Genomic DNA, 14,492 nt, shown 5'->3' with positions numbered 1-14,492 from the left:
TTGATCACCTCGTCAGGGAAGGATATGAAGATCTTTTATTTGGCGCTGTCATCGCCACCGCGGAAGCCAAGACAAGAACAACCCAATCCCCTAAGATACTAACGCCTAAAATGATCCATACGCGTGGATCCGGTGAGCCCCTTGCCACCGACGATCGGTCGTCGGCGGAGGGGAGCCGCCGGAGGACGTGGGCGGATGGAAGCGTAGAAATACCTGCCTTTGGACGAATTACATGGCGCATAACTTGGCCGACATGCTGTCAGTTCTAATTCTGCTTGGAGTATTTTTGGGATGATATTCAACCCAGCTTTATTGTTTTGGATATAATAAACGATGTACGCTTGTTCGAGTTGTTGAAATAATAAAGCGCGCCGTGAAGGCTTTGCAAAAAGAAAAAGGGAAAAAAGCGCATGCGTCACAAACGCCGGAAGGCGATCGCTGGAAGGCACCTATCACGGCTCACGTCGATGCATCGCCGCGGCCGTTCACATGGCATGCCACACGGCACGATCCATTCACCCCACGTCTCCGATTTCTGGGTGGAGGAGATCATGCCGTCGCCCAATGGACTTCAATAAATACTCCAACAAGCGACGTGCCACCTGAAAGTAAAAACATCGCAATAACTCAGTGCCGAGTTCCCAAAAATTACCAAGCAGTGCTCAGTGCCGAGTACCAAACGCACTATAGATGGACATGTCTACGCCTGCGCGCAAACATCCAAGATCAAACGCAATTGCATCTGGAGCAGTATCCGGAAAAAAAATGCCAAACCCAGCATGAAAAGTGATTATTGCTCATCATCAATTTTCATTCTTCTGGAAGAGGCCCTAGCAGTAATATCGGCACTAAATTCTCATTCTCGCCAGCTGTGAGCCGCCCCCCTGCACTCGCACTGAGATTCGAGAATTAGTTGGATGAACCCAACAGCAGTAATAAATAACTTGAAAGAAACAGCGTACGCGGCCGCTCAAGAACTGCGGGGAGCCTTTTTCCTGCGAGAAGCGACGCGACGCGACGTCACGCCCACGAGTTCGTCGCTCGGCGTCGTCACGATCTTCTTCTTCCACGACCACCCCGTTCGTGCTCGCACAACCAGCAGATAGATCTTCCGATCTCACAACCAGCAGAAAGATATTCCTGCGGATATCACGGCGGAAGTCCCGGCCCTTTCAAATTTGGTTGGGAGAGCGACGCCGCATTGACCGGCCGCTCCGATCGCCGCGTGCCGTGATCATGGCGTCTCGCGCAGCTCCTCCCGTCCTGCTGCTGCTCTTCTTCTTCCTCGTGATGGCGTCCCTGCTCGCCGTCGATGCGTCAGGTGCGTAACTTCCTACCCGTCTTCCTTTCCACCGATCGCGCTCGCCGAATTGTCAGGTGTGTGACTTTGGTGGGTGGGGTCATGTGCAGCGGCGGCGGCGGCGCCCGGCGTGAACTCGCCGTTCGTGCTCGCGGCGGCGCGGACGCAGCGGAAGGACCCTCTCGACGGGCTGAGGTACTACACCGGCGGATGGAACATCAGCAGCGAGCACTACTGGGCCGTGAGTTCTCGTCCTGAATATTCTTGATCCGTTGGTTGCAATCCGCATTCGTAGGTAAATTTCAATTCTGATGAATTCCGGTTCCTGAATTCTGCTGTTGTTTCCGCGATGCGATTCTGCAGTCGGTGGGCTTCAGCGCGGCGCCGGTCTTCGCGGCGGCCGGAGTCTGGTTCGCCGTGTTCGGCGCCGCCCTGTTCCTCGCCGGGTGCTGCTACTGCTGCTGCCCCAGCCGCAGCACCTCCTACTCCCGCGCTGCCCTGGTCGTCTCGCTCCTGCTCCTCCTCGCCTTCACGGCCGCCGCCGCGTAATTCTTTTTCCCCCGATCACCTCGCCACCGTCTCCTCTTCCACGAGTCACAACCACCGCCGCTCTCCTGACCATAACCAGTCTTCGGTGCGTGTGCGCGTTGCAGCATCGGGTGCGCTGTCCTGTACGACGGGCAGGGCCGGTTCCACGGCAGCACGGCGGCGACGGTGGACTACGTGGTGAAGCAGTCGGGCGACACGGTGGACAACCTGCGGGCCTTCTCGGGGTTCCTGGAGGCTGCCAAGGCGGCCGGCGTGGGGGCCGTCTCGCTGCCCGACGACCTCAAGGGGAGGATCGACGGCGTGGTGCGCAGGGTGAGCTCCGCCTCCGACGAGCTCGCCGCCCGCACCGCCAGCAACTCCGCCAAGATCCGAGACGCGCTGGACACAGTGTACGTCACTGAAACAGCAGTACTCATTTGTCACGAAACCTTAATTTCCATCACAAAATGAAGAACCGCTTGACCCCTGATTAATTCGCTGCCGCGTCGCAGAAGGAAGATCCTCATCGTTCTTGCAGCCGGGATGCTAATCCTCGCCTTCGCTGGCCTTGGTGAGCAGCACTGGTCACTGAAACTTTGAACTGAAATATTATTCTGCTTCCGCTACGATGAAATGATCTGAAGAACTTGTATATATTTTGCAGTGTTCTCGGCGTGTGGATTGGAGTCGCTGGTCTACGTGTAAGCATAGTTAATCTAATCCAATGTAGCTGCATGCGGTGCGAGACTTGGGTGTTAAGCTAAGATTGCACGGCTGACTGTTCGTCCGTCCGTGATCCGTCCGTCCGCAGGTTGGTGTTCCTCGGGTGGATTCTGGTTGCGGCAACGTTCGTGATGTGCGGCACGTTCCTCCTCCTGCACAAGTAAGCGCGCCACCAACCTCAACCTCAACTCCTCACGCAAGAAGAAGTGCAGCAGTGACATGTGTTTTTCTTTCAGCGTGGTGGGGGACACGTGCGTGGCGATGGGCGAGTGGGTGCGGCGCCCGCAGGAGCACACGGCGCTGGACGACATCCTGCCGTGCGTCGACACGGCCGCCGCCTCGGAGGCGCTCGGCCGGAGCAAGGAGGTGAACTACCGCCTCGTGGACGTGCTCAACGGCGTCATCTCCAACGTGTCCAACCGCGACTTCCCGCCGCAGGCGCCGCTCTCGCCGCCGCTCTACTACAACCAGTCGGGCCCGCCCGTGCCGCCGCTCTGCAACCCCTACACGCCGGACCTCCGCGACCGCGCCTGCGCGCCCGGCGAGGTCGCCGGCCCGGACGCCGCGCGGCAGGCGTGGGGCGGCCTCGTGTGCCGGACGGCGGACGCCGGCGGGTCGGGGGTGTGCGCCACCGCCGGGCGACTGACGCCGTCCATGTACGCGCAGATGGTCGGCGCCGCCAACGTGAGCTACGGGCTGTCCCGCTACGGGCCGGTGCTGGTGGACCTGGCCGACTGCGCGTTCGTGCGCCGCGCGTTCCAGGCCGTCGGCGAGGACCACTGCCCCGGCCTGCGGAGGTACAGCGAGCAGGTGTACCGGGGCCTGCTGGCCGTCGCGGCCGCCGGGCTGCTCTCGGTGCTGCTGTGGGTGGTGCACTCGAGGGAGAGGCGGAAGAGGAGCGACGCCAGGGAGGTGGAGCTCATGGCGCCGCCGCCGCCCTTCAGGTACCCGCTGGAGGAGAAGGCGCTGCTGCACAGCCCCAGAAGAAGGCCGTACATGTGATGTGAGCGTGCCGGTTTGTTAGGCGGATATCATGCTAGTGCTAGTCTCCAACCGGCAGGGGCTTCCTGCAGGGTTGCATTATGCTTTGTAGCCTACTGCGAGATTGCATTGACAGTGTTGAATATGATAGCAAGGCACTAATTCAAACTTGAACCGTGATTTCCTGCTGCGAGCTAGTACCATATTCGTTGTGAAAAACGCTTATGAGTAATCCAACCAAAAAAATTACAAATACAAAGCAAACCGGAACCTAGGACACTGTCCGACAGCAAGAGGAACTCCTGCAGATTTGTGTAAAAAGCACTACTCCCTTCGTCTCAAAATAAATATCGCTGGTTTAGTATTTTGGGACGGCGGGAGTATATTTGGAGGGAGTATATTTGTGATAATCTTATCTGGTGAATGTCGGCTGAAAGAGGGATGTCAAACGAACGCTTTTCCTGCAGTTTTAGTAAACGAAAAATGCCTTCTTCTCAAGAAAACTGTCATGTTATTCTGAAGAAGTTGTCATCCCCGCAACTAAAACTGCCAGCGAAATCGTTCAAAATGTCACCCACTTTCAGCGAACGTTCGCCAGCTAAGAAGGCTCATTTTTTTTGGATTTAAGCATGTTCTAGTAGATTGGCCTAAAACCCAAATTTCCTCGTATATTTTTTTCTCCTAAAACTTTTCTCCACTAGCTGAGATATAGTCTAGAGTAGGCACTTCTTGAAAAAAAAAGATATGTGTTGCGTTGCTTCCTGCTCGTCCGCAACTTTCCCGCCCGATCCTAACACAACAACCATCGCTCACCTTGCCACTGGCCGTTCGCGGCACCGACGATTGGCGGAATGGAAAGCCTCACCCTCGCCCGTGCCCGGAGACCCACCACAAAATTGGCTCTGCAAGGATCAAAACGGTGGCGCAAGGGAAAAACTTGATAAAGAGCTCCAGGTCGCCGGCGGTGGTCGCTATAGTCGCTCAACCGCCACCACCCTACCGCCCTTGGCCCAGTCATCCGGTAAGCGGGACTATCGGTCATCGACCAAGGCGGCGAAGAACATGACTACATTGGCAAAGAAGAAGAAATCAATGGTCGCCTCGACGCCACCTCCTCAACGTCCCGCGGCATCGATGACTACTGCTCGGCCTTCTACAACCGCACAACCACCACATCCACCTTCGACGACCGAAGAGTAGAAGGATTCAGACGAGAATTGGAGCAAGGCCGATGTGCTCGAGGCTCGAAAGGTTAGTAAAATCTTTTTGTTCTGCAATTTTGCAACTGAATGATGCATGATTTGACTTTGATTGCTAGTTTTTTTTCTTTGTTATTGTAGTGAGCAAGTGAATGATGATGTAGAAGATTTCATGGAACAATTAAATGCAAGACATATAGCCAAGAGATGGCGAGAAATGCCGAGAGGTAGGAGGATGAGGAGGTGGATGTGCCGGACACCCAAACATTGAAAAGGAGGAGCAGGTCATTCAACTACAACACTGAGGAAGATGAAGCTTTGTGGTGGCGCCAATGGTGGTGCCGGCAGGAGATCGTGAGGCCATTGTGAACTATGTTATCTTTTGGTCCACCATATGTTTGGTGGACTTCTTGAAATGAACTTGATCATTTGGTGCCTTTTGGCACAAATTACATTTATATTCGTTGGGTTGGATGAACTTCATTTATACTCGTAGTTGAACTGCGATGTGGTGTATTCGATTTGTTTATGTTTGTTTCAATTGTTTGAGCAAACGTTTGGAAAACTTGACAAAAGAAAATTTAGGGAGTAAGTTTTAGAAAACATTTTAGATAAGATTTCCTTAAATATAATTTATTTATTTTTGCGCGGGGGGTGGAATATTTTTTTTGGGGATATTAAATACGTCTTGTGATTATAGGATAGGGAATATGCTACAGTTGCTCTATCTCTTACGAGACCAGAAGTAGAATTATATGCACTTCCAGTCTTTTGTATTCGGTAATGTTACCCAGCTTACGTTCGTTGGGAGAGGGGTATCAAGTGGACGCCATTTGATGGCAGTTTTAGTTGTAAAGAAAAACCAGACGACAAATGTCTTCGTTGAAGAAACGGGCATGTCGCCGAGAAACAGCCACTGTCTCAAAAATAAAAACGCTAACGTTCGCATGTGCCACCCTACCTGGCGAACGTTCGCCGGTTCATGAGAATTCTTTGTACGTATTTTACACATGGTGGTTTTCATCGGTTTGGATAAACGAGACGCCATGTTTGTAGGATCGCCGGCGCCCCTTTTCTGTTCACCCTCCCTCCCATCCCTGCACGCCTCCAAACAGGGAGGTGGTTGCGCTCCGCAACAAAGGCGATCACACCATGCATGCACACTAGTGACTGATGCCGCGAGATAAACAACTAACACATGCGCTCATCCCCGGCCGGTTACTTGTTACCCCGGTTAACACAACACAGAAGCTCCCATGGCCACCGTGACCTCCTCCTCCCCCTCGTGCTCCAAGCCCAAGGCCGCCAAGCCGGCCAGGTACTGCCTGTGCGCGCCGACGACGCACCCGGGCTCGTTCCGGTGCAGGCTGCACCGCCCCACGGCGGCCAAGGCGGCGGCGGCGGCGCCTTCGTCGGAGCCTGAGGCGGCCAAGGAATCGGCTGAGAGGAAGGAGGCGGCGGCGGCGGCCGCACGCGCATTGCTCGCGCGGGTGGCGCGGGCGCCCGGGCGGGACGCTGGGAGGGTCAAGGGGTTTCAGCCTGGGCCTTCCAGGTTACGGATCATGGACCGGACGGGTGAGTCGGTGCAGACCGCAGAGGACGCAGTCTCCGTCTCCGTCACATGATGAAGTGCTATATATATGCGATATTTACTTTGAATCGGATCGTGTTGTAGTACGTGTTATAGCTAGTGTTTAGCTTGGCCTAGGGTTGGTTGGATGTAATGTATTAAAAGATTGGGAACTTTGGGGTGCCGATTGAAGTAATTCGGAATAACCATTCGTGGTTCATGTTCTTTCTTTGCACTCACAAATGTGAAATGTCCGTGTAGAACTCTACCAGTATGGTAGGGAAATCTCTATAAGTTTGGCATTTTTTTTTTAAGAAAGACACGGCGGTTTCATTTTTTCCGAACAATGCGGACAAACTTTTCGTTACCGCCATTATTACTCTTCAGGATATCAAAGAGTGATACAAGGGTTTGAACCCACATGTTCAAAGATACACAAGAAGCGAGATCTCGAGCCACCTTTGGAAATGGACAATCACAATCACTGCAATGATGAGTCGGTTTTTTTGGTAGACATGAAATCTTTTCTTTCCATAGATGTGTCTGGTCGACTGGATAAATAATACCCCATTTTAGAAAGGGAAACATTTGTCACCGGCAGGCCATACTAGCGTTGGGCCGGTCGCTTCGCCAGGCTGGCTCTTTTGACGAAAATAGCTAATATGAACACGACACGTGCTACCTTATCTTTTCCCAACGTCTGCATCCACTCTTTCTTCTTCCTCGCGCACGGAACCCAGGCCGACCCTCATTTACCTCTCCTCTATCCCTTCATGGAAGCACTCCAGCAAGCTTTTTTGAGTGGAGTGCGCCACGAGTCACCGATGCTATGCCTACGGAAGTACTACCAGCAGGCATTGCTCGAGGGCCGCAATGGGGAACTCTGTCGACGGCCGCGGCCATGTTTTTTCTCTTCTGTGATCCATCTAGGCGATGATGTGAGTCGGCAACACCACTTGCCGTCGTTAAGTGGATGGCTGCGCCCGCACACGTTCTCCTCCTCTCCGGTAGTGCCGTCGGCGGTGCCGGAGCTGCAACCTGCTGTAGTTTTTTCTGCGAGACCAAGCTAAAGCTGCAACCGGCCTTCACAAACGCTGCAACCAACGTCGCGCCCTGCTACAACGGGCGTCAGGTTTTTGCTACAACCATGGCACCGGTGCGAAGAGCAGACTACGGTGGCACCGTTTTTGCTGCGACCGCATAAAGAAAAGCTACAATGGGCATCACGTTTCGCTACAACCATGGCGCCTGTGCAAAGAGCAGACTGCCGTGAACTTTTTTTGCTACAACCGCATGGCGAAGAGCTACAACGGGCGTCGCATTTTGCTACAACCATGACGCCGGTGTGAAGAGCGGACTACGCAAGCACTTTTTTGCCGCGACCACATAGCAAAAAAGCTACAACCGTTGTCGCATTTTGCTACGCCCATGACCGTCGGTGCTGGAATAGCATTCCTCGTCAGTGCCGGATGAGCTGCAGGTGTTTTGATGGCACTCCGTGGTGCTGGAACCGTCGACATGAAAAGCTGCAACTGACATCTCCGATACTGGAAGTGTTGGCCTGAAGCCCATCTATGATTCAACAGGAAGACCGGTGCGTCGCCGGTGTTGTGATGCTACAACCGGCACCCCACCGTGCTGGAACCATCGACATGGAAAGCTGCAACCGGCAATCTCCGATGCCGGAAGACGGAGGCAATGGATGCTGGTACTAGAGATGTCGACTGCTGGAACCAGCGAATTTAGGTGTTGTATCCGTCGACTCTATTTGCTACAACCGGCCAACTGTAATGCTACAACCTGCTTTGCCGGCGTGCGATGCAATCCGATGCTAGCTGGGATGCTACAACCATTGCCGGTGATGCTGGAACTGAAGGCGCAATGTGCTGCAATGGAGGGCCATGCTACAACTGTTGCCGTCGTTGCTGGCACCGACGGCACGACGAGGGGCGAGTAATGGACGCCCAAAGCTACAACCAGCTGCTGCGATGCTACAACCGTTGCCGGTGATGCCGGAACCGACGGTGTGACAAGCGGCGAGCAGTGGACAGAGGGCGAGCATCAGGTAGTGGACAGCGGGCGAGCGTCGGCAGTGGCGGGCAGTGGACGGCGGGCGAGGGTCGGGCAGCAACAAGCAGTGGACGGCGGGCGAGCGTCGAGCAACGGCGAGCAGGCTGTGAAACAGTGGCCGGCGGTTGCGGTGACGAGCGGAGACGTCGGGAGTGCTACAGAGGAGATACACACACGCGCAGTCGTGAAGATTTTTTCTTTTTTTGCGTTGAATGTGCTCTGCGGGAAGCCAGGAAAGAAGACAGCTGCCAAATCCAACAGACGTTGCCGGTTGAATCGGGTGGCCCTAGTGCGACCAGCCGAAATTTCGGCCGCGCACCGGTGTCTAGCATTGCCCTTTTAGAAAGCGTTGAGTTGAGTATGGTCCAGTCGGACATCCTGACATGTAGAACACTCCAACTCGGGGTCCAACACAACCACATCCAGTGACCACTGGACAACGTCAGATATAGGGTCGGACATAATGTTGAAGGTCCGGGCATGTCGGACACCAGGTTGGATAATCCGACCTAATGTGTACCCCATTCTAGAGAGCAAAGCGATATGCTGCACATTTGATCAGATAGTCTGACCCAGTGCCCGACCCTGGTATGTAGCACATAACAAGGTGGAATTTGGGGGTTCTCTCTCACATAAGTGTGAGTGGTATTTGGCTGATCTTATTTGTCGACTCCCACACTTATACACGACGTATCGCCTCTTTATACTATGACATACCTGCGACTCAAAAATGAGAAATCGGCGGTGGGAAAATTGACTAGTCGTCTTCTTTTATGCTTCAGCTACATTATCTAATCACCATTGGCATTAACACCAAAACCCTCATTAGGGCGGTTATCCTTTCAATCTCCCAATTTTTGGTGGCTGGTGACAATATGATTAGACCAATTTCATAAAATATTATAATAAGCTTATTAATGGTTCTAGAGGTTTAGGTTGAGCTCCCCTTACATTTGTGCACACATAAGAGAATTCTTTGCATTTGAATACAAAGTGCACAAAGTAGGTTCAAGGCTTCCCCTAAATCCATAGAAATAGGAGGGTGCAAAAGTGAAAATAGATGCACAAGGTGAGTTCCACTTTTGCAACAAACTTATGACATAGGAGATGACTTCAAAATAATTCATGCATATAACATAGTCATCTCAAATGACAGCAAGTGTGTGTGTGTGCGCGCGCGTGCGTGTGCGCGTGCGAGGGGGGTGACATGGCATGGCATGACATAGCAAGACAAGAACATGAAATGAGAGAAACTATGATTATGGAAATAACAAGATAAGCATCAAGCATAGCCACAAGTCACAGCATATAACATGCTCTCATACATAACATAAAGGTAGCCCCACACACAAATAAAGTACTACGTATGTCATGCGAAGTATTAGACATCAGCAAGCTCAAAAAGATCCAGCGAGAAGTGAGAGCTTGTCAAATAACCATATATAGCTTGAAGCACAACCTAAATAAAGCAACTGTAACATCCCAAAATTCAATTCTGTTTGGAATGATAACTATTTAAAATAGGATTAATTAAAATTTTCTTGTGTTGCTTGCTTAGCTAGATTTGACTACCATTTGAAACTTTTGGGGTTTAAATGAGCTTTAAATTGAGAGGGAAAAGATATTTTCCCAATATCCAATTATGAATTTGATTGGATTTTTTATTATTTGGAGTTCAAAAACATTTTTGGGAATTACTTAGAACCCTATGGCCCAAAATAGTGTTTATAAAAATATTTATGTCATTTTATGGCTGGAAATAAATTTCACTAAGCTCCAAAGATTATGCTGGGCTTATTTGGATATTTGTGGAATTTCCCAATTTAAAATGGATTGATTTATAAACTTAGTTGGAATTTCAAATAGGAAATAAAATAAGGAAACCTAACCCTAAAGCCTAATAGGATGCAACACATTCTTATCTAGCGCACTCGAAATAATGTTAGTTTCTAATCATCATTGTCATTAACACCAAAAACCCTCATCACAGACAACCTTTCAGATTTCATTTCCTACTCCAATATAAAACCTTGTTTTCAATGTAATGATGTCATCAATAAGAGAAAACTGAGTATCATTAGTAACATCTTGAGCTAATTTGTGTAAAATCTTGGAGTTGTCAAGATCTCCCATGTAACTTTTTTAATGTTAGTGAGCCAGTTTGGTTGAACCACTGTAATTTGTGCAGAAAATGATGCAGTCTAATCTTTTCTTGACAGTGCATCAACAACATGATTTCACTTCCCTTTCGTGCATTCAATGGAATAGTCATATATAGTCCAATAACTTCAAAAATCAACAGTGCCTTATGATGCATGTCATATGTCAATTTATGCGTAGTCATGAATTGAGAGATAGTTGATGTGTTTTGATAATCAGGGGATTTCCTAGAAGATAGTGTCTCCATTTCTTAATTGTCTCTAAACTTGCCATGGCCTCTTTTTCATAAACTGACTTCCCAGAGACTGTGGGCTAATAGCTTTGCTAAACAATGCTAATGACATGCCTCCCTCCATGAGCATTGCTCCCAAAACCTGTTCCACGAGCATCAACCTCAATTGTAAAAAGCTTAGTACAATTTGGGAGTGCTAGTACTAGGCATGAAGTTCTTATATGTTTCAGTTGGTGGAAAGATTGCTTGTTATGGTGCAGCTAGATGGAGGGCGTGAGAGGGCCGGCCGGGGGCCTTTTGCCCACGGCAGGGCAAGAGGGAAGGGATTTCCTTCTTAATTCTTGCTTGATTAGATTGATACATCTCCTCCATTTATATAGAGAAGAGGTTTACTTGACTCCCAAGCAAGGCTTACTTGACCCCTAAGCAAGCGACCCTTATCTCTAATTAACCCTAAGACTAACGGGCTATACCGCCAGCCCAGGCCATTAGGCCCATTACGTACTCTAACACTACACCCCACCTGGACATGCAGCTTGTCCTCGAGCTGCAGCCTAACCAACTTATAACCATGACTCGACGCAACACAAACCTAACACCTAAAAACAAGTCTTTTACATCTCGGCTTGTTTTATTACTCTCAACCTGAAATGAACTGGGATGATTTATTTTGGACCCCTTAACAAAAAGTGGACACCATCCGCACGTCAGACGTGCATGTGTACAGCCACCTGGATCCCATGGACACCATCTGGACAAAAGGAGTGCATGTGTATGGGCACCTGGAAGTGGTCGCAAGAGCGACCAGCAGAGGCGCCCTCATGGCGGCCGGCGGAATGCAGTGGTGCTACGCGGTGCGCTCCTGTCGGTGACACCCTGCCGTCTCCCCGCCGGACGGCTGTTGGTATGCACCGCACAGAGAAGAGTGGAGGGCTTGCGATGGAAAATGACGAGGAGGGGTGCGCCCCCCAACCGCCGATGTCGCAGACTTTGAGGTCGCTGCCCGCGGGGAAAACAACATGCCCAAGATCCCCGATGCAGCGGACGAGATCGAGGTCCTTTGCGCAGCGAAGCGTAGCTGGGAGGAGCGGCAGCTGCAGACCACGCATCTCCCGCACACGCCGATGCGCTAGGAGGCCGCGCGCAGCAGCCTGCAGCCTCACCGCAGTCGACACGTGGCGGGTAGTGATCCAAGCCGGAAGCGGTGACGGCGACGGCGGGAACTTGATCTGCTGGATGGAGACGCCCTGGGGAAGCGGTAATGGCGACGACGGGAACTTGATCTGGTGGATCGGGACTCCCGCCGGCGCGGTCGATGCGGGGCCGGAGCTGACCGACGGTGGCTGCTGCAGCGGAGCGCCGGGCGTGGCGGAGGCCGCCAGGAGCGGCGACTGCCACTGTAGCCAGGGCGGGGTGGTGGTGGCGGTGGATGGCAGCTGCAGCAGCAACCCGGCGAGCGCGGCGGGGACGCCCTGGGGCAGCGGCTGCTGCGGCGGAGGCTGCCAGGAGCGGCGGCTGCCACTGCAGCCAGGGCAGGGCGGTGGATGGTAGCTGCAGCGGCCCGGTGAACGCGGCGGAGGCCGCCTGGTGCAGCGGCTGCTACAGCAGCCACGGCGACGTGGTGGCGGCGATGGACGGCGCAGCCAGGTGCGATCCGTAGGACCCGGCCAAGAACATGTGGATCTCCTGGACCGCCTGGGTTAGGTCCCGCAGCGCCTCGGACAACTCCTCCGGGGTGAGGACGGTGGGGGCAGGTGCGACGGAGGATCCCAGCGCGGGCAGGAGCGGGGCGACGGTGGTCGCCTAAGGTGACGAGGTGACCGGCAGCGGAAGAGACGGGTTGGGTGGCGGTAAAGACATGATCGAACCGAAGCTAGCTGATACCAAATTGTTATGGTGCTGCTAGAAGGAGGGCGTGAGAGGGCCGGCCGGGGGCCTTTTGCCCACGACCGAGCAAGAGGGAAGGGATTTCCTTCTTAATTCTTGCTTGATTAAATTGATACATCTCATCTCTTTATATAGAGAGGTTTACTTGACTCCCAAGCAAGGCTTACTTGATTCCTAAGCAAGCGACCCTTATCTCTAATTAATCCTAAGACTAACGGGCTATACCGCCAGCCCAGGCCATTAGGCCCATTACGTACTCTAACATTGCTCATGTATCTCTCCCCACTGAAATTAATCTTTTTTTAAAAGCATCATGAAGTGGTCTGCATATTTTCCCCATAATATTTAACAAATCTTCTACAATAACAGCAAGTCCCAAAAATCCTCTCAGTTTGGTAATGTTATCAGGAGAGGGCCAGTTTACTATGTCTCCCACTTTGCTTGAATATGTAGCAACCCCATGAGCAGACAAAATGTATCCCATACTAGAAGAACGCCCGTGCGTTGCAACGGGGCCACATTAACTTTAAGAGTTCAATATTAATCATGTTAATAATACATTTTATATTCTCATACATATCAAGTGACACTGGCGACCTTTTTTGTTAATTTAGCAACGAGTTCAGTTGCAACGGGCTCTTTATACATATCAGACAACTCGCTACTACTTAAACTACAACTATGGCTACCAATATTTTTTTGTCAATTTAGCTCAGCAATAGTGCCTGGCTTAATAGACTGCTTTGCATTCACCCCCTCAGAAGACAGAGAGAACCAACTCAACATGTCAGAAAATTAACAGAAATTTCATTTGTATGGCATGAACATATAGTAGGAGCACCAACACATAGATCAGCAGAGAGCAGAGCACAGCATGCACACACTCGGGCCATCTATATCATACACACACAGCAACGCACACACGCATCACGCTGGCATACACATACAGAAAAGCAGGCACACACGCATCATGCGCATTGGCCGGTGCGATGCACGCAGAGCAAGTACGTACTACGGAGAGCAAGCTAGCAAGCACGCACGCGTCCAACCCCGCCGCTGCATGCGCTGGCAGAAGGTGAGGCAGCAAGGGAGACTGCACATTGAAGCTGTCCATGCAAGGCTGGAGGTGCTGGGCCGGCGACGGCGGTGTCGGGACGGCGCTTGATTCGTTCCCGGTGGCGTGGAGCTTGGGGCGGCAACGCGGCGATAGCTAGTGCTCGGGGATGGGGGTTTGGGGCGGGGGCAGTCGACCCGATGGCTGGCGAAGTTAACGGGCTCGGGCGGCTGGAAATTCGGCGGGTGGCGGCGACACAGCGTGAGGATGGGACAGGCGGAAAACCTAGCGGGCGTTCAACTACCAATACCCATGCCTTTTTTTAGGGGAATTGCTTGTGAAAATAATGTGCGACGACGACTTAGCAAGCGGATCCCCTTAAAAAAGACATAGCGAGCAGATTCCCTTAAAACTGGTAGGAATGGATACGATTGATGACGTTGATAAATAGTGGTGAATGTTGGCCTAATTTACTATCATCATGCATGGAAACGAATCATCAAGAAAAAGAATACTTCCTATTACTACACTCATAGGAAGCTTCCTAATCTCTGCTACCAAACAGTTTCTGCCCAAACAAGGAAGGAAAGTTATGGACGTGATTCGGAAGGAAACAAACGTTATGAAGATTAATTAATTTAGATTTGATCTTTAGAGATTGATTGTGATTGATTCTTTTACATAAAGACATTACTAAATAATTTGCGTCAGTATGGAAAGTTCTGATCCGTTCAGTTTTTTTTCGTTGTGTGAGAGGGTGAAGTAAAAATAAACCGATGAAGTGGGGG

The 14,492-nt window shown here is 51.5% G+C and overlaps 2 protein-coding genes across 3 annotated transcripts; both read left to right on the top strand.

Moving 5' to 3' along the window:
• Window positions 1–653: 653 nt before the first annotated feature.
• On the top strand, window positions 654–3,706 carry LOC125516690 (uncharacterized). 2 transcript variants are annotated; one of them, XM_087527000.1, is made up of 8 exons: window positions 654–1,321; window positions 1,411–1,541; window positions 1,664–1,845; window positions 1,954–2,257; window positions 2,341–2,399; window positions 2,493–2,529; window positions 2,640–2,711; window positions 2,788–3,706. In XM_087527000.1, exons 1-8 carry the CDS (start codon window positions 1,237–1,239, stop codon window positions 3,556–3,558), a joined length of 1,641 nt encoding a protein of 546 aa, XP_087383126.1. In that variant the 5' UTR covers window positions 654–1,236; the 3' UTR covers window positions 3,559–3,706. The 2 variants fall into 2 exon arrangements, with proteins under 2 accessions (XP_087383126.1, XP_048537994.1); XM_048682037.2 differs by having other exon boundaries at window positions 663–1,321; window positions 1,954–2,238.
• A 2,148-nt stretch (window positions 3,707–5,854) lies between these two features.
• On the top strand, window positions 5,855–6,536 carry LOC125512351 (uncharacterized). Its single transcript, XM_048677441.2, has one exon. The coding sequence runs from the start codon at window positions 5,988–5,990 to the stop codon at window positions 6,354–6,356; it is 369 nt and encodes a 122-aa protein (XP_048533398.1). The 5' UTR covers window positions 5,855–5,987; the 3' UTR covers window positions 6,357–6,536.
• Window positions 6,537–14,492: the final 7,956 nt, after the last annotated feature.

This window comes from Triticum urartu, chromosome 6A (assembly GCF_056163025.1).
Source record: "Triticum urartu cultivar PI428250 chromosome 6A, HENAU_Tu73, whole genome shotgun sequence".
NCBI classification, from domain to species: domain Eukaryota; kingdom Viridiplantae; phylum Streptophyta; class Magnoliopsida; order Poales; family Poaceae; genus Triticum; species Triticum urartu.
This window is presented reverse-complemented; position numbering and strand designations above follow the sequence as displayed.

What these genes read in the sequence shown, in the direction of transcription:
- LOC125516690 (XM_087527000.1), top strand. Translation starts at nt 1,237, where the DNA reads ATGGCGTCTCGCGCAGCTCCTCCCGTCCTGCTGCTGCTCTTCTTCTTC. An exon ending in GCAGCGAGCACTACTGGGCC is followed by an intron (nt 1,542 to 1,663) that starts GTGAGTTCTCGT and finishes GCGATTCTGCAG; the next exon opens with TCGGTGGGCTTCAGCGCGGC. An exon ending in GCCTTCACGGCCGCCGCCGC is followed by an intron (nt 1,846 to 1,953) that starts GTAATTCTTTTT and finishes TGCGCGTTGCAG; the next exon opens with CATCGGGTGCGCTGTCCTGT.
- LOC125512351 (XM_048677441.2), top strand. Translation starts at nt 5,988, where the DNA reads ATGGCCACCGTGACCTCCTCCTCCCCCTCGTGCTCCAAGCCCAAGGCC.